The 18,490-nt window shown below is 45.8% G+C and overlaps 1 protein-coding gene across 7 annotated transcripts; it reads right to left on the bottom strand.

Annotated features, from left to right (window-relative positions):
• Positions 1-5,959: 5,959 nt before the first annotated feature.
• LOC137231692 (butyrophilin subfamily 2 member A2-like) lies at positions 5,960-18,374 on the bottom strand. Of its 7 annotated transcripts, none has more exons than XM_067752222.1 (8): positions 17,916-18,374; positions 17,303-17,417; positions 16,204-16,551; positions 11,235-11,516; positions 9,596-9,817; positions 9,166-9,186; positions 9,045-9,071; positions 5,960-7,558 (listed from the first exon to the last, which is right to left on the bottom strand). In XM_067752222.1, the coding sequence occupies exons 2-8, from the start codon at positions 17,385-17,387 to the stop codon at positions 6,936-6,938; spliced, it is 1,608 nt and encodes a 535-aa protein (XP_067608323.1). In that variant the 5' UTR covers positions 17,388-17,417; positions 17,916-18,374; the 3' UTR covers positions 5,960-6,935. The 7 variants fall into 7 exon arrangements, with proteins under 7 accessions (XP_067608323.1, XP_067608326.1, XP_067608325.1 ...); XM_067752225.1 differs by having other exon boundaries at positions 9,650-9,817; XM_067752224.1 differs by lacking the exon at positions 9,045-9,071 and having other exon boundaries at positions 5,960-7,569; positions 9,150-9,186; positions 9,650-9,817; positions 17,916-18,373.
• Positions 18,375-18,490: the final 116 nt, after the last annotated feature.

Here is an 18,490-nt window from a genome sequence, read left to right as displayed (position 1 = left end):
ATCTCTTTTTCTCCAAAGAAATGAGACACTGTGGTAGGAATTGTCAGGTATCCCCAGGAGACATTTTTCCGCCTGGCCCCTGGTCTCCATTCCCAGCCTTCCCCGCCCCAGCCCCACACCGACTTCTTTCCTGATTATCAACTACCGATTAGAGTGCCTGAACTTCAAGTTTCTTGGGTTAGCTAATCTTCTGGTCATATTCCAAGGGATCTGTATGTCTCCTAAGGAGAATGTTGAGGTAATTTACCACTATCTCTGTTCTCTCCACCCTCATCAGTGAAATGCTGTCAGTATTTTTCATTTTGTGTGCCCTGAGGCTTTGAATCCCTGGGAGATATGAGCTCTGAGTCCCAGAGAAATGAAGAGCCATTGACCTGCACACGATTGTACTTTTTTCTATTCTGTAGTAACAGAGAGGTTTTATAAGAGATACAAAGCCTCTTTATAGAACAATGGAGGGAACACCAGAATTTTCTAAGCTCTTTTATGAGTTTCTTTGGAAAATAAACAGAACTAAACCAGTTAAGATTTGAGTTAAAGATGGGGGAAGGAGGATGGAATGTGAGCATGAAACACACAATGGAGTGACTGTTCCCTTCTGTGAATACTTGATTATTGAAAAATTATCAATAAATCATGAACAAAGAATACTTTTTGTTTCAATTTTTGTTCTGAGAAACCTGCAGGAAGTTCCTCTTGGCTTTAGATACTGAGAGATTTTGCTGTATCTGGAGAACTGAAAGTCTGGGGCCAAATTTGGGGTGGATGGGAGTGAACACTGGAGGCTGATAGTGGGGTTCTGCTTGCCTATGACCATGTTGAAGGCCACCAGCCAAAGCCCAACTGCAGTTGAATGAAATTGGATTTGTCGCTACTTGTTACAGCAGCGTGGATTCAACACACCATGGGGGCTTGGGGGGGTGTGTCTCAGTGAGAGGGTGTGGGAGAACTTAACAGGATTTAGGTTTGTGTTGGGTGATTTGCGGGAGGTTCAAAGAATGAAGGGTTTGCTCTGGATGACTGCTGTAAGAAAGCAGTGGACTGATGTATGATTGAATATTCCAATTTTTATTAGGAAGTGGAGGAAAAGAGTGGGCTGGAATTTCCTGGTGGTCCAATGGTTATGACTCCATGCTTCCACTGCAGGGGGCGGGGTTCAACCCCTGGTCGGGGAAATAAGATCCCACAAGCCGCAGGGCACGGCCAAAAAAAAAAAAAAAAAAAGATTTCAGTGGTAAACAAACAGCAATTACTGCAGTCAGGAGAGAGAGAGAGAGAGAGAGAGAGAGAGGTGTATGGTCATTTTTGTAGCTTGCACGGTGTTCTTGATTTTTGGTCTGTGCTCTGACATGACAGAATGGTGAAATGTTTAAGTGGAGAACGCTGGAGCCACTGCCAGGCTTGTTTCTTTCTTCCTCAGTCAGAGGCTGCCTTTTCCTTCAGATCTAAAGGTATTTGGGGCTTTATAACCTTTAGAGTCCTTCCAACTTTGAAAAATCTAGAATCATATTTCTAAATTTCTAAACTAGGATGACTTTTGAGTGGAAGTCATCTCAGAGGGTATGGCATCCCAGCACATGTCTACAGATGGGAGGAGTCCTGTGGATGGAAATACTAAGAGAAGGCTTTGAGGAGGACATAGAAATTTGGTTACATCTTAATATGATCTTGAACAATGGTGTGAAAGATTGAATTACTGAATTGCTATCATATTAAAAAACAACCTTCTAGGGGAGAGGAGCAATATAGAGGTTGGGGTATGCTGTTAGGTATAAAATGAACTACAAGGATATATTGTACAACATGAGGGATATAGCCAATGTTTTATAATAACTATAAATGGAGTATAACCTTCAAAAGTTGTGAATCACTATATTGTACACCTGTAACTTATATAATATTGTACAGCAACTATACTTCAACAAAAAATTTTTTTAATAAAAAATAAAAAAACAACCCTCTGAGGGTCTTTGGCTGGGTGTGAAAATTAAACTGATAAAGACAGATGAACAGGAGAAAAGCATCCACACTTTATTGAATTTTTACATGTACATGAGAGCCCTCACAAGAGGATGAAGACCTGAAGAAATGACCAGAGCAGGAAGCTCTAATACATTTTAGGCAAAGAAACAATAAATTTGTGAAAAATTGACATGGCAAAGGGGCTTGGGCTAGGGGTAGTAAATGGTGAAGAAGTAGCAAGGTTTGTTTATATAGCCTTCTCTCTGGTGATAAGGATATCTCCCTTCCTCCTGGTACAGGGAGGGTACCTTTCATATGCGAGATTTATTTCCTGCTTTCAGGGAAAAAAGGTGAGAGCGGGAAGCCTTTCTCCTGCAGTTTTCTCAGACTTTTTGGAGGAGCGTGCCCAATTCCAGCTTCTAGAGGCTACCCATTTCTCCAACTTCAAGTCTAGTGGCATAGCATCTTCAAATCTTTCTATCTCTATCCTCTGCTTCTGTTGTTCTGTCTCCTCTGACTCTCTCTTAGAAGAAAATCATTAGGTGTTGTTTTGTTTTGTTTTCTTGTTTTTGGCTGCGGCACAACCAGGAATTGAACCCGCTCCCTCGGCAGTGAAAGCGCGGAGTTCTAACCACTGGACCACCAGGGAATTACCGGAAATCATTATGTTTCTTCCTTGTTTAAAATCATACAGTGGCTTCCCATTATATTTAGAAGAAAACACAAACTTCTTTCGCTGCCCCGAGTCTCCACTGATCTGGCTCTCCCTGTTTCTCTGGTCTGCCCACTCTTTCTCCTACCATCCTTTGGCTGCTCTCACCTTTTTGTTCAGGTGGTACCCCAGATCCAATCGCACCCTAGTCCTTTGCCCTTGACATTCTTTCTCAAACTGTGTAGTAAGAGGTCTGGCCTTTGTCCAGCTCCGGGGAAATAACCTAAACCCTTGGAATTTCCCGAGTGTTGTGTTATTCCTGGTGAGCTCTCTGGATTGTACCTGATCTAATGAGATGACTCATGGGCAATCACCAAGCCAGAAAGTCCAATCATGTGATTAGGGGGTTGGGGCTTTGGGCTATGTGCTGTCAGCTTGACTCAGCAAGAGAGAGGGGCTGGAGATGGAGTTCAATCACTATGTGGTCAATGATTCTATCAATCAAGCCTACATAATGAAGCCTCAATAGAAAGTGTGGCCATCGAAGCCTGAGTGTACTTCCTGGGTTGGCAATAGTCCATGCATGTCACCTGTCCTAGTCACTGTTATTTTCCTCAGTGCCTAGACAGTGCTTGGCTCATGGCCAACAGCCAGCGATTGTTGCATGGATGTAAGAATAACCTGCAGGTGTGTTGACTCATACGCACCAGAAACTGCGTGGATATAAATGTTAGCTTATTTACTGATTATTTTACATGTACCTTATCTGTGTCAGATTACTTCTGTCTCTGATACCAAAGTCCTCTAAGTTTGATTAGTAACCATAATTGAAAGGTCTGGGATAATTATACATGTGCCTTGTGGTACAAAAGGGTTGGTTTGGGGCCAAGCATGGGGGAGGCTGGGGAGAAAATGAAATGATCCTGTGAACCAGCCTGGCAGCAATGTGCCAGGCTGTTTCATATATGATTAAGGAAAGCTCTTCATGAGTCCAGGGATATGTAAGTTTCACTTTCCCAGAAGTTGGGAAAACTTCTAATTATGGTAGGATATGCCAAGAAGACCTAACTTCCAATATCCCCACCCCATCTCCCTCCTTGGCCCAGCCTACTCTCTCCCACACGGGGATCAAAGGGTAACAAGATTAACCGTCGCCCAGTAATAACCACTGACGATAACTTCCAGGCCATTCGAGGTAAAAGATTAAAGTCTCTTTTTAATCCAACATGCCAAAATCTGAAAAACTTCCACTGGAAGGTCTTGATTCAGAATTCTTATTTTTCCCCCTCCTCTTGGGGTTGATCTAAGTTACAGAGCCAAGAGGGCAGGTGGGATCACAGATGCCGTGGATCTCAGCCACTGAGGCTGCTGGGATCACTACGCCAGGCCTGAGTCGTGACACCCAAAGAAGGTGAAGAGTCCCTGGGGGGCGTTCCCCTTTTCTCCATACTCTACTCCACTTCACTCCCAGCCCCCAAACCCAGGAAAAAGGAAATTCTGGAAAATTAAATTACTCATGCTGCTAAGAACGAGTAACCCAGGAATTGCCTGGCGGTCCGGCGGTTAGGGCTCAGTGCTTTCACTGCCGGGGCGGAGCCTGGGTTCAGTCCCAGATCGGGGATCCAGCAAGATATGCAGAGCAGCCAAAAAAAAAGGTAATCCTGCTGCCTGCTGGGAAAAGGAAATAAAAATAATTCTCGGGTGACTCCAGACATCTGTTCATTTGAGCTCTGGTTTTCAGTAAGACTCTGTTTGATTCTCAGCACTTTGCTGCGAGGCTCCAGATCGTCTGCTTTCTACTTGTTTCCTGCCCGTTCCATTCTCAATCTTTGCTCTGACTGTAGGGGTTTATGTTCCTTTAACTAGTTAGTTTATTTCTGCTTTGGGGCTCGTAATGCACAAGATTCCCAATGCTCGGGAATCTTTCTTAGTCCTCAAGTCTCAGAAAAACCATCACTTCCTCCAGGAAGCCCTCCTTAACTTTGCCATCTAAAGTGGTCCCCCTCAGCCCCCACCCATTCCTCTCCATAATATCACCCTGTTTATTTCCTTCGTGACACAACAGACCGTACATTGTCGACACATTAAAGGTGATAAATTTGTTGAGAGTGAATGAATAAGCAAAGATAGGAAGGAAGACAGTAAAGGATAGGAGCCGAGTTTTACACTATTTACATATTTTATACAGTGACTAGCAGAGCATTAGGTTCATGCTTAGTTTCAATAAATACTTAAAACATTTGAAATTTATGTTTATAAGGCACCTTAAGGATGAGGCATGATTTATCAAAAAAAAAAAGTATGAATGAAAACTCTGTTTTCCTTGAACAAACAAACAAAAAAATTGCTTTAACTTGCTAGACCTCACTATTTCACTGTGAAATGGGGATCAGTATATTTGCTATGAGAAAGCAAGGATACTGCATAAGTGAAAGTGTTTTGTAAACTATAATAAAAGATATGCAAACCCACTCAAAGCCTTATTTTACAGAATACCAAAACACCGAAAAGCTCTAACTTGCCTAAGATTAATATAGGCAGTTATTAGTAGTACTTGTTTCCTGACTCGCAGTCTGGTGCTTTTAGTTAAAACTGTTCAAATATTATTATAACAACAATACCAAAAATAAAAACAACACACGCACATACACATTAATAAGCCAGTCTTCCATCTCAACAAATCACTTACTTCAATGTTCCTGATTTTTTCCAGAATGTCTCCATTTGAAACTGCAGTAAAACAATTTTGAACTTTTGAAATACCTTTTAACGTTTTCAGCCAAGTTTTACAATTGGATGGCTGAATTATGTAAAGTCCAAAATACTACCATTTATGTCATCATTTTAGATGACTGACTCAATTCCAGGATCCTCTATCCTGGTTCTCAAAAGATGTTTTGCAGATTTCTGGGTGGTCCCTGTAATACTTGCAAACAGTCTACAAGATTAATACTATTCCATAATAATACTAAGATATTATTTTTCATTTTTGCTCTCACTCTCTCACTAGTGTACAGTTACTTTTTTTTTTGCGGTACGCGGGTCTCTCACTGTTGTGGCCTCTCCCGTTGCGGAGCACAGGCTCCGGACGCGCAGCCTCAGCGGCCATGGCTCACGGGCGCAGCCACTCCGCGGCATGTGGAATCTTCCCGGACCGGGGCACGAACCCGTGTCCCCTGCATCGGCAGGCGGACTCTCAACCACTGCGCCACCAGGGAAGCCCTACAATTATATTTTTTAGAGCCTACATGACCTGTGATATCCCAGCACTGAATACAGAGGCAGATGTGAGGATCTAGCCACCTTCGAGAAGCCAGACATTAGATTTGCAAAAACGTTAAAGAATACCACACTTCTCAATAAACTTTATTTTGCATTGGAAACAACAGTTATTTTTCATGAAAAATTTTTTATGTTAACCTGTAATTGGCTTGTTGCTATTTTTAATATAAATTAATAAATAAATACATTTTAAACATTTCTCAGTTCCAATCTCTAATGCCACAAATATTGATAGACATATAACCCAAATGAGCAAAAGCTCTTTAGGGTCCTCAGTAATTTTTAAGTGTCTAAAGGCAACCTGAGGCCAAAAAGCAGAAAAGCACTGCTCTCCCCACTGAACCTGAACCTTGAGATCCACTTGGTCCAATGCTTACCTGCTCAGCTGGGACCTTAAACCTTAGGCCACTCTCAATAACTAAGTACTGACACCTTGTTTATTGTAGGGACACCTGAGCCAGGCCACGTCCAGAAGTATCCTCATCCTTCATCCTTCCTCATATGGATCTAGGCCTGGGGAGCTTTACTGTATGCCCTGGAAATCTTGGGGGTGGGTGGGAAATGGACCATCAGCTCCTGGGACCCCTTAGCTGTAATGGTGGGGCTTAACCACGTCCATAGCCTCGGCCCACCTCTCAGGTCTCACTTCCTCTATCTCTGACTTCCATTTGTGGTTCCCGCTCCCCTCTTACATCCTAGTGCATTCTCGCCCCAGTCCACAGTATCTGACGTCAACTCCAGTCTCAGGCTGAATGTGTCACTCTGATGTTAAAGCAACCGGTTTTCTGCCTGTCACGTTCTCACATTTCTTGGTTGGGAGCTATGTGGCAGCACTTGTCTTCCTGAGACTGGCCCCTGCCCCATCGTTACGTGCAAATGAGTTACTAAAGCAACGGCCTAATGAGGGAGAGATGGGGCTGGGGCTTGAGGAGGTGTCCAGGGGACCTCTGGAGGAGATTTTCTTCCGTGACCAGAAGGAAGGAGGGTGGTTTTCCTCCGGGGGGTGCTGTGCTGTGGTAGTAGAGGTGGCCTGGGCTCTCTACTTGGCTCTGAGACCGGGGAATTGGTCCTGGAGGCTGCGGTGGGTCTCTGCCCTGTGAAGGACCAGGCCGCCCGCAGGCACTGTGACCCCCTGGGCCCCTGTAAACGCTGGACAGATAAAGAGGGGGCTGTCATCAGACCCCAGCCTGAAGAAGGGCCTCAGGGGCCCAGAGAAGGGCGAACGGGGACACGTGTAGATGTGCGACCTGTCCCTCATGTTATAGAAGGACACATCTCCAGCTTCATAATCCAGGAAAATGCCCACCCGGCGAAGGCGCTCTTTCACGGGGAGAATCTTCTTCGGGGAGGACAGGACGCGGTACTTGTTCTCAAACATCTCCAGGGTCCAGAAGCCATTCTGAGGAACCAGTAGGGTTTCCCCTTTCCTCTTAACACTGTCTCTACAAACACCCACAGCCCAAACCATCACGTTTTCGACCTCCACCTCCCAGTAATGTCTCCCTGAGGTGTAGTTCTCTAGGCCCAGGACACAAGGCTGACAGTCAAATCTCTCTGGGTTGTCAGGCAAGCTCTGCCTGGAGGGACCCCGTCTCACACTTCTCCGGTCCTCTGACAGGAAGAGCTCGGGATGAGCGGTGTCTGGGTCCAGTACCACATCAGCTGCAGAGGAAGTCTCAGGTTTAGGCCTAGGATCTCAGGAGATTGTGAGATTCCTGGTCCCCAGAGAGATCCCAGAAAGCTGGTGGGAGATTCCCCCATGTGACCGCCTTTTCCGTGAAGGCCCCTCGATCCCAGATCCCAGGCAGCTCACAGAAAATTCCTGAGGCTGCACTTCTATCTCTTAAGTGGCAGGAGCACTGCCTCAGGTCGAGGAGAACTGGGGCTCTAAGAAATATAGAAAGTTCAGCAAATGAGCTGAAATTAATGGCTCCCGCTTTCTCTCAATGTTCTTAGATCCGCCCCCTTTTCTATTCAAAATATATGATCTCTGGGACTCTCTTTAGTTAAAAAGTTTCCCACATGGCTTAAACCAGCAAAGAGGACCTATCCCCTCCCCCTCCCCCAGTTAAGCCATTAAGGCCAATTTTTCCCTACACAGATAAGGGTGATAAAGTGTCCCTACACTGGTCCTCTGTGTTCTACCAGTTTAACCAGGTGACAACTGATTTAAATGACTAATAAGCGTATCCCTCAAAGGGTAAAAAAGAAGGATAATGTCCCCCAAAGTCTACCTGCCATACTTGCCTGAGAGGTGAGTATGGCAAAAGGTAGTTTTGCCTTAATAACATTGGTGTGATATCTATAGCTATGACCTCTCTGCATACAGGAAATGCCTCAGACCCCCGACTTTCTGCAGCCCTCTCCCATCTGCAGTTACTATTACTTAGTCAGTCTACATCGAACACAAAATCACTGTGTTAAAATGATTTGCTTCTTTCTCCAAGTTGTTATGTCTGATGGTGATAATTTTGAAATTCGAAAGAGGAAAGGTCCACGTGCTGTGGGATCTAGTAAAGCCTGCATTCTTTGATGCTTGTGAGCAGAACGTGACAAGTCATAAAACTCAAAGTGCTCATTAGGACCAGGCAATTGGACCCTGTGTTCTCCCACCTGCCCAGGTCCTCTCCACTGGCAGGCTATACACAGGGTTATCAGCATTCTCTTGGAGCAGGAAGGCATTTCTGGTCCCTATTTGTACACCCCTCAGCCAGGCCTGGGAAGCTTATTGCTTTTCCCACACGTGGCTCTTCCACTGTGCAGTCTATACCACCGCCCAGGTTATAAATAGCTAAGCCAGTATTGTCTTCTTTCAAATTAAGCCAGGATCCAAAGAGCAACAGCTACTAAAAGGTAAGCTTTCGGGACATCTATTATGTATGGTAGACCTTTGGTAATCATGGATGAAATTATTCTAAAAAAGAAAGGATGGTGGGAAGTAAGCTATAGAGTTGGTTAAGAGCTGCAGGGCTTCCCTGACAGCAGAGGTAGGCTCCGGCATTGGGTAGGATACTGCTGGTGAATCGACCCCAGGCTCCTGCCCCCGCTAGCCAGCCTTGGGTCTCCTTGTTCATCTCCTCTAATGTGTCCTGTTCGCTGCCTGGTGGGGAGAAAGCTCGGGATCTGAGGGAATGTCAGAGGCGCTCACCCGCATGTAAGAGCCTTCTTCTCCATCCTGCAATGGGACAGGCAGAGAGGTGAGCTTCAGGAGATAATGCAGGGCAGAATGCAAATCATGCAGGGAGTAGTTCAGGAAATGCTCAACTTACGCAGTTCTTCATGAAGTTGCTCTGAAAAAGAAACAGAAACAAATGAATGTCCTCAAGAGAAGAACTAAGAGAAATAGAGTTTGTCTTAAATGATGATGGCTGGTCTTCTATTTGACCACTGTCCCCCTCCCCGGCTGCCTTGGGAATTGTCAAGATACCAGAAATAACATATGATCAGGTGGCTGGATATTATCAATACTTATTTGGGTTTGCTCTTGTCCAACAATATAGGGCTATACGTAGCCAGGTGAATGGATGCAACATTTGCAGAATGGAAGAAAGCGAGGTCTGAGGGATTCATTACTAGGACACGAAGAGTTCTAAGCCCTTGCCGCTGCCTTTATTCACGTCCTCTCTCTCTTTCGCAGGCTTTTAGCTGCCCGAGCTGTGTCCTTTTGTAAGACAGTGAACTGTGTTCCTACTCTTTTACCTTTTATTTGACGTTCTTTCTCTTTTTCCACACGTTCTTTCCCCAGTTCCTTACGTGCAATTTCTTTCTCTTCATTTTCAATCTCTATTTGCATGGACAGAAGCTTTTTTTCCATTTGGAGTTTCTTGACGATACAGATGCTTCCAGCGATGATGAGGAGCAGAGAAGGCAGGATGACAGTCAGGGCCACCAGCCAGGGAGATGTGCTGGGAATAAAGGATTCTGAAAAGGGAGCCCCAAAGTCCCATTTAGTGAGAAAAAGGAGCCCTGGGATTAGAGCCCTTCCGGGCACAGATCTGAAGAGCACCTCCCCTGCACCCCTGGCCCCCACCAGGTCCCTGCTCCGTCAGCTTCTCTCTCAGAAACCCCAGCTAGGGAAAGAGACTTTGGCTCTGCACTGGCTCGCCCCACAGTGATTGCCAGGGTTGGGGCCCCAGAAGACAAAAAAGCAGTAACATCTGGAGTCACCATGGGTAAGACCAGGGTGACTAAAAGCTAACCAGCCACACTGAATCAGCACGGCCACCACATGGTATAAGCCATCATCCCTTCTTGCCTGGAATTTTGCAATGCCTTCTCCCTGCTTCTGTCCATATCCTCTGCGGTCTGTCCTCAGCACAGCAGCCTAAGTGAGATCATGTTGTTTCTCTGCTCAAAACCCTGCAGTGTTTCCTACCTCACTGAGACTAACAGCCAAAGTCCATTTGTGGCCTACACTGCCTCATATGATCCAGATCTACTGTCTCTCTGAATTCATCTCCTCCAACTCTCCCTGCCCTCAATCCATTCCAGTCATACCTGTGTCTTGGGGGGGTCCTTGAAACTGCCAGATATGCTCCTGCCTCAGCCCTTTGCATATGCCGTTCCTGCTACCTGGCTTGCTCAGTCCTCAAACATCTGCATGGCTCACTCCTCACTTCCCCAACTGCCATCTTTTCCGTGAAGCTTTCCCCGATCGTCCTATTTACAATTACAACTGCCTCATGCCCCTGACACTCTCTATCCCCGCCTCACTAATTTTTTTCTACGGTACTTATCACCATCTGATATAATCCACAGTTTAATTAATTATTTCACTCCTTGTTTTAATTCATGATTTCATTTACTGCCTTCTGCTCTTCTAGAATGTGAGCCCCATGAGGGCAGGTATCTTCATGTATTTTGTTCACTGATTTACCTTCGGTTTCTAGAACAGTGTCTTGAACGTATGAGACGCTTGTTCAGTATTTAATGAATTTATGAATGTCTACAGACAGAGAATTTCTCCAGCTCTGTCCTTTGGGAAATCTCTTGGGCAGGAAGGAAGGGCTTCAGCAGATACTACCTGCCCATAGATTTATGATTGTTCTACATGTTTGAAAATTGCTGCAGGATAAGGACCATAACAGAGAAAAACAAAGCAAAACAAAACTATCAGATTTACCCTCAGAGAAGAGGCTTCCTACTCCTGTGTTTTGAGGTGATTTGATTTTCCTCTTGTGACAAGGGGAGAGGCCTCAGCTCAGCTGTAGCCTCTAGTTCTTCAGGGCCCAGGACCCTTCCACTCCGTGCCCCTACTCCCATCCCCATGCTGGGCTCCGGTCTGTCTGCTGAGGATCCCGCCTCCATGAGATGAGCCTCCAGAGAGCGGGGAACTAACCTGGAATGAAAATCACAGTTTCCTTCTCCTGGTTGAGCAGGGTGTTGTTGACGGAGCAGGTCATGTTCCTCACAGACTCGTCCATGATGATCACAGCCGTGGTGACCATGAAGAGGCCGTCTTCGTTCGTAGTGTAAGCCTCCTCCAGCGGGGGCATGATCTCACCATAAGGGTCCCTCCACACGGCATGGGGCTCTGGGTACCACCCTACAGATGTGCATTCCAGCCGGAGGCCTCCATCCTCGTGGCCCTTCATTTCAATAACGGGCTTAGAACCCAGGCCTGGGGAGAGAGACCAGCTAAAGAGGTAATGGTGTCTTAGCCGAAGTGTCTTAGCAGATCAGCTGTTAGTGATGAGAGCCAAGGGAAGCCACGAGAGAGCAAGAGGTTGGTGTCCAGAGAAGCTGATGACGCACATTCCATTCTGTGAAGGGAGAAAGGAAGGAAGGAAAGGAGGGAAGAAAACCTTGATGTTGGAGAACACCAGGTGACCAACATGTCAAAAAAATTGTGAGATCTCTAAGTGGGGAAAGGATTACATTGTACTTTTCTTTGTGCCCCACCTACGGACCCCATCACAGGAGCAAGCATTCATCTGCCTCCTAATAGATACTGGTTGATTGATTCATTCAGCTAGAGATTTTAATTTTCTCACTTCCGGGTGGGTGTATCCACTGTGACCAGAAAGAAGCAGGCTTTCACTTTCTGCCCTGAGAGGACTTCTCAGTAGCTCTGGCTTCCTGAAGTTCTAGGTCAATACAATAAGGACAGAAACCTGCCAGGCTGGCAGAATCTTAAGAAACTTTTTGAGTTCAAGGCACTGACCCTCTTCTCCTGGTTTAGGACTTCACATCGCCACAGCTATCTGATAATCATAAGCAGCTGTTGGTTTTTAGGAAAATTGACAGAGCCAGTGTGCAAAGCCAACCCTTACCCCAATTCAGAGATGTTTACCTTCCAGTCAATTGGGCTCAGTCAATTAGGTAATTTTCTTACAGTCCCTTGACAACATTCCCCTATTAGATCTGGATGCTCCCGGGATCCTTAAGATAAAAACATCACCTCCTTGGGCTTCCCTGGTGGCGCAGTGGTTGGGAGTCCGCCTGCCAGTGCAGGGGACACAGGTTCGTGCCCCGGTCCGTGAGGATCCCACGTGCCGCGGAGCGGCTGGGCCCGTGAGCCCTGGCCGCTGGGCCTGCGCATCTGGAGCCTGTGCTCCGCGGCGGGGGAGGCCACAACAGTGAGAGGCCCGCATACCGCAAAAAAAAAAAAAAGAAAAAAATCACCTCCTTAATGTCAGCAGATCATCGTCAAAAGTCCTAAGAATCTAGACTCTTCCTAACTTATTCTATCTTTCAGAGAATCCTCAATAAAAGAGAATACTGGGTAGGAGAGAGCTGCAAATGCATAGTCCTGGGAGACTTCTGCCCCTTTAGCCAGGTGTCCAGCAATCATCCAGACTTCTTTTAAGGAGTTCCTTTGTTAAGCCTGTCCAACCAATTATACCAAAGACAAAATTAAAGCAGTCACTTAAGCCTTACTGCTTCTTGCTCAATTTGATCTTTTCAAGATGGAAAATAAAAAACAACTAGTGGCATATTGAAAGGCTCACACAGAAACTTTGAAGTGGGATAAGATTCAAAAGAACTTGGCCAGATGGAAAGAAATCCTACAGAATGTTCCGGAGGGGTTCGATAAGGGCAAGCAGGAGACAATAGACTTAAGGACAGAACCAGCCAGCCGATTAACCAAACTGAAAAACAGTAAGCAAACAAGCAAACAGGTGTACACCAACTCGCTTCAGAGTGGGGCAGGTCAGGGTCTTGTTTACAGGGGAAGAATGGAAAATTCCTGCCACATACAAACACATGGTGGTCAGCTCTGTAGTGCTGCTGTGAACAGAGTCAGGACACAAGGGTGGAGAAACCCTTCTTCCATGATATTCTATATTAATCAGATACAAAACTGCCCTTCTGAGTAACGAAGATGGGATCTCCTGCCAGTCACGTTTGAGGCCCACTGGGCAGGTCGCACTGTCCACAAACCTCCGTTGGTCTGGTGGACTGAAATGCCATTGATTTATGTGTGTCTTAAAGGCTTTTCCGTTCTTCAAACATTTCTTTTAAAGTATAATACTCTGACACCGGAAGTGAGGTCATACCTTAAAGCCAATAAACTTATAGAAATCCCAGTTTAAACGCCACTTCTATCCTGAAGCCTGGCCGAATTCTCACTCATTTTCTCTGCGGGACCACTAGGCTTAATATATAATTTACATGTCAGTCACTCACACGACAACTAGTATCTGAGGAAAGGGAAAGAAGGTAAACTTAATGTTTATCAAGAAATGAGATGTCCATATATGCTGTAGTTTCCTGGGCAGTCCTTGTTGATTCCACTTGTCCCTGTGCAATTATTGACAGTGCCTCCTCTCACTCTCAAAAGTGTGCAGTTTGAGTGATAAACTATATGGTCCCCTATCAGGAGCCCACACGCCCTGTGTTGTGCTAGATGGGACTTCACACTGGATGCTCTCAGTAGCCCTAGACGTGCATGGCTCACGTCCTCACTTCATTCTCGTTTTGTTCGATCGCCATCTTTTCCGTGAAGCTTTTCCTGACCATTCTATTTCTAATTATCTTACCTCCTTGCCTCCTAGAACTTTCCATCTCTTCCCTGCTTTATTATTTTCTATAGTACTCATCGCCATCTGATATAAAATCCAGTTTAATTATTTCATTTATTTCTCTGAGCACCCTCCAGAACGTGAGTTCCACGAGGGTAGGGATCTTCATGTACTTTGTTCACTGATTTATCCTCAGTTTCTGAAACAGTGACTTGAACATGAGATGCTTGTTAAGTGTTTGTGGAATGAATTTATGAACGTCCGCAATGAGGGGTGCGCAAGGGCAAATTTTTCCACTCTGATTTTGATATCAGCCATTCATCTTTTTCACTCCTTCATTTTACAACTACTTATTAAGTACCTGCTAGGTGCCAAGCAATTTGCTAGATGCTGGAGACATAGTTGTGAATAATTGCTGGTTCTGATTGTGATGTGGACTATTAACGCTTTAAAAGAATGTCTGGTAACAAAAACCTGAAAGAGTACTTTTTAGTGCTGTCTACAAAAATTTTCAGTTCACCTGGGCCCATGGTTAGGCTTGTACTTCCCTCTCCTGTATAGTTAGGCATAACCGTGTGACTTGCTTTGGTCAATGAAACGTGAGTATAAATAACATGTAGCACCGCCCAGGCAGAAGCTTTACAAACCAGTGAGTAATTTGCCGGGCTCTCTTTCCCTCTGCTCAGGTGAACCACAAAGCTCCAGGCAGATCTGTAGGAAGTAGAGCCCCACCAGACTCAGGAAGGATATATTTCACGTGTTAGAAACAGACCCTTGTTGATTTAACGTACTGAGATTTGAGGGCTGCTTGTGACCAGAGCATAACCTTGACAATCCTGACTAATGCATACTTCAAAGATGATTAAAAGCATGGACTGGTAAGAGGCTCATGGAAAAAGGTTAAAAAAAAGCAGATCTCAGGCTTAGAATAGAGATAGCTCAGGCACGATGTGATGACCACTTACAGCTTTATGGAGCAGATTCATTTAATCCTTCAATAATATTTGTTGAGCACCTGTTATGCTCCAGGGTCTGTTCTAAAGGTGTGGATATAGCAGGAGAAAAATAGAAAACAATCCCTTATGAAAGCTACATTCTAGTGGAAGAGCCATAATAATCTGGATAAATACGTAAAATGCATATACGTAAGAAGGTGAGAGGTGCTGAGGAAAACAGTAGGGAAGGAGGGTAAAAAGGGTCAAGGATGGTGTTTGATCCTCACACGCATGGAAAATAGCTTATGAAAAAGAAAAAAATAGATTGAAATCACATGTGAAAAACTTCTCTTTGGACTTAATGAAAAAGGTATGGAGCATCATATATGACTGGCGAGAGTGTATATTGGTACAAACACTTTGGAAAACTAATGTGTAGTGCCTATTAAGGATGTATATTTCTCATTGCACAGCATGTCTCTTCCTAGGAACCTGTTTAAGTCGGGGATTTTGAGAAGTGGCATGTGGTGGACTGAACTGTGCCCCCGCAAAATTCATATGTTGAAGCCCTAACCTCCAGGCCCTTAGAACGTGCATGTATTTGGAGAGAGGGCCTTTGAAGAGGTAATTAAGTTAAAATGAGGCTGTTAGGGTGGGCCCTAATCCAATCTGACTGGTGTCCTTATAAGAAGAGGAGATTAGGACACACAGGGAAAGACACCAGGAACGTGGACCCACAGAGGAAAGGCCACATGAAGACACAGAGAGAAGACCACATGAGGACCCAGTGAGAAGGTGGCCATCTGCAGGCCAGGGAGAGAGGCCTCAGAAGAAACCAAACCTGCTGACAGCTTGATCTTGGACTTCCAGCCTCCAGAACTGTGAGAAAATACATTTCTGTTGTTTAAGCCACCCAGTCTGTGGTCCTTTTGTTATGGCAGCCCTAGCAAACTAACTCGGTCAGTAGAAGGCAGTGTTCTAGTTCTTGACATGAGTAGTGGTTACATGGGTTATAGCTCATAATAATTCAGTAATCTGTACATTAATGTTCTGTGAGTTTTTCTGTATAATACTTCACAATAAAGATGTCTAATTCTAAAACATGTTACTGAGGAAGATGCTTAGAGATCTCTCACAAGTAGGCATAAGAATAATTTGTAGGGATTAAGCATTCGCCCCTACTCAAGGTGACAGCTGAGTTCCGTGTGTGCGTCTCAAGAGTTGATGCCCACCGTTTAGCAGAGCAAACCCACTCACTGGGTCCTTGAGCAGGGGAAAGCCACCCTCCCTGTTTAAAGGGGATTCTAGGCAAAAATCTGCTGGTCTGCAGGGGGCCTGAGGTGAGGAGAAAAACTTTCCCTAAGAGTCAGGCTGTGAAAAAGCAATGGAGCAAAATGGAAGGTCGTACCTGCCACTATCAGGTACATGATGGCCTCGTCGTAGGATCTGCCTTCTTGGAAATAACAGCGGTAGATGCCGTTATCGTGGGCTGTGACGTTGTGTATGATCAGCCCCACGCTCCCTTTGCTGATAGCTTCGCTCACAAAGGTTGTTCTTCCCCTGTACTCCTCCATCTGCTCCTCCGTCCTCTCTCGATGGCCCTTGTACACGAACACTGCAGGGGAGAACTGCGTCCGGAACCACCGCACCTCCATGCCCTCAGCGTTTTTCTCAGGTGACAGGTGGCAGTGTAACTTGGTGTCTTCTCCCACCATGGCCTGAATTGGATCAGCTGGTCCCAGGACAGTAAATTGGACTGTTCAACAAAGCGGTAGAGTCAGACAAGGGCACCAGCCGTCAACTCTCTAAGGTGGGAAAAGAAGTGGATATGCCAGGGCACAGACATGTTCTTTCTAAGGGGCTTCCTGGGCTCAGGATTCTGGGGGCCAAGAGATGTGGCTGGTCGATAGTAACAGACACCTAGCAGGGGTAGGAGGGGTGTCTATTGAGGATGCTAATGCTTCTTGAACAACACATGGAGAAGCATACCCTGATACCCCCCATGGACCCTGAGCTTACACAGATCTTTTTCTATTTCCCAAACCAGCACAGTGCCTGGAGTATACTATAAACTTGAGCTGTCCAATATGATAGCCACTAGCTAGTCCCAATTGGAGTGTGCTGTAAATGTACAATACACACAATTTTGAAAATTTAGAAAAAAATGTTAAGTATCTCACTGTTCATATTTTACATTAATTAAAAGTTTAAATAATAATATTTTGGTTATGTGGAGTTAAAATAGATTATGAAAGGTTGTTTGATCTGTTTCTTTTTACTTTTTTAAACGTAGCTACTAAGAATTTTAAGTTATATATGCAGCTCGCCTTTTGTGGCTCTCACTGGATTGCTAAATGGAGGGCGCTGGGATCCGTTCGAAGACCGTGTGCAGAACGAAAAGGTGAGCGAACACAACTGCAGCCCTTCTTTACCCTTCCTCTTTGCAGAGTGAAGTGCTGATTTTCCTTTCTGAGAAGCTGATAGGAGTTAGTGGCATGCACCCCTACCTGAGACCGCTGCAAACAAGCTGAGGAGGTGGAAGAAGAGAAGGGAGCCTGGCAGGGAGAAATGCAGAGAGGCAGCTCGCTCCATAAGCACCCACGAGAGGCAGGGACGGGAAGCCTAGAGAGACGTGGAGAATCAGCCAGGGAGACTCGGCACTACGGTTCTGATCTAGGTCAAACTTTCCTGTAACCCGTGTTGGTTATCATCAGCGCCCCAACTGCTGTCTTGGGCAGCCCCCTTCCTCTCCTGGTTCAGGTATTTACCGATAGATGGCTTCATTAAACATTCCAGGGAATAAGCCAACAATACAACGATCGGGACTACAGTTTTCCGCCCTCCTCGGCTCACTTCTCCGGCCAGAGTTGAGTTTCTTCAGACGTCACTTGATATTCTTCCAAACCCATCCTCCCTCCCGTCCCTTCCTCCTCGCCGCGAATCTGGCTCGGCACCAAGTCAAGCCAGGGGTGGAGAGCCTCCCTCCCCTCACCCCCGCCCCCGGAAGCATCCCCTACCCGGGACCCCGACTTTCCCCTTATCAGGTTCTGTTCCTCCCGCCTACCGCCCCCCACTCCCCGCCCCACCCCCGAGCGGTAGCGCGTCCCCTCCCTTTCTTACCTTCTAGAATTAACTTCTGCGTTTTCTTTTCTCCTCTGACGCTCAAATGATGATTTTCCGGTTGTCCGTCTTCCCCCTAAACCCGCCCATGGGCACAGGCACAACCAGACCAAACCTTCCCGAAAGCGGAGAAGGAACTTTTCTTCACCTCCTGTTAGTCGCGGCCTGGGGGCTGCGGTCCCTGGGACCCGGTCCACTCGGGGACCACAAAGTCACAAGATCTCCGATGAATGATTTAGAGCAGGCCGTGGGTCAGCCAGCCAATGGCATCCCTGAACCTGCTTTCTCACCAGTTACTGGGTAGAATACACAGAAACAGCTTAGGACTTAAAAACGCACAGCTGCACGGAGCCTTTAAAAAACTTTCCTTTTTCTTTCTTCAGAAGCGAGATACTTTTCATTTTTTTATTGAAAATCCTTGAGATTCCCCGAGGATTTTGGCGTTGCTGCTAATCACCAGGAGAGGCCTGCCGTGTGTAGAAGTCTGTGTGTGTGTGTGTGTGTGTGTGTGTGTGTGTGTGTAGTGTTTGGGGTTGGGGGTGTGATGACGTAAGCATAAGCATATCTCACAGCTT

The sequence above is a fragment of the Pseudorca crassidens genome, chromosome 10 (genome assembly GCF_039906515.1).
Source record: "Pseudorca crassidens isolate mPseCra1 chromosome 10, mPseCra1.hap1, whole genome shotgun sequence".
In the NCBI taxonomy this organism is placed as follows: Eukaryota; Metazoa; Chordata; class Mammalia; order Artiodactyla; family Delphinidae; genus Pseudorca; species Pseudorca crassidens.
Note: the sequence above shows the minus strand (reverse complement) of the source record. Positions and strands in the feature narration are given on the sequence as shown.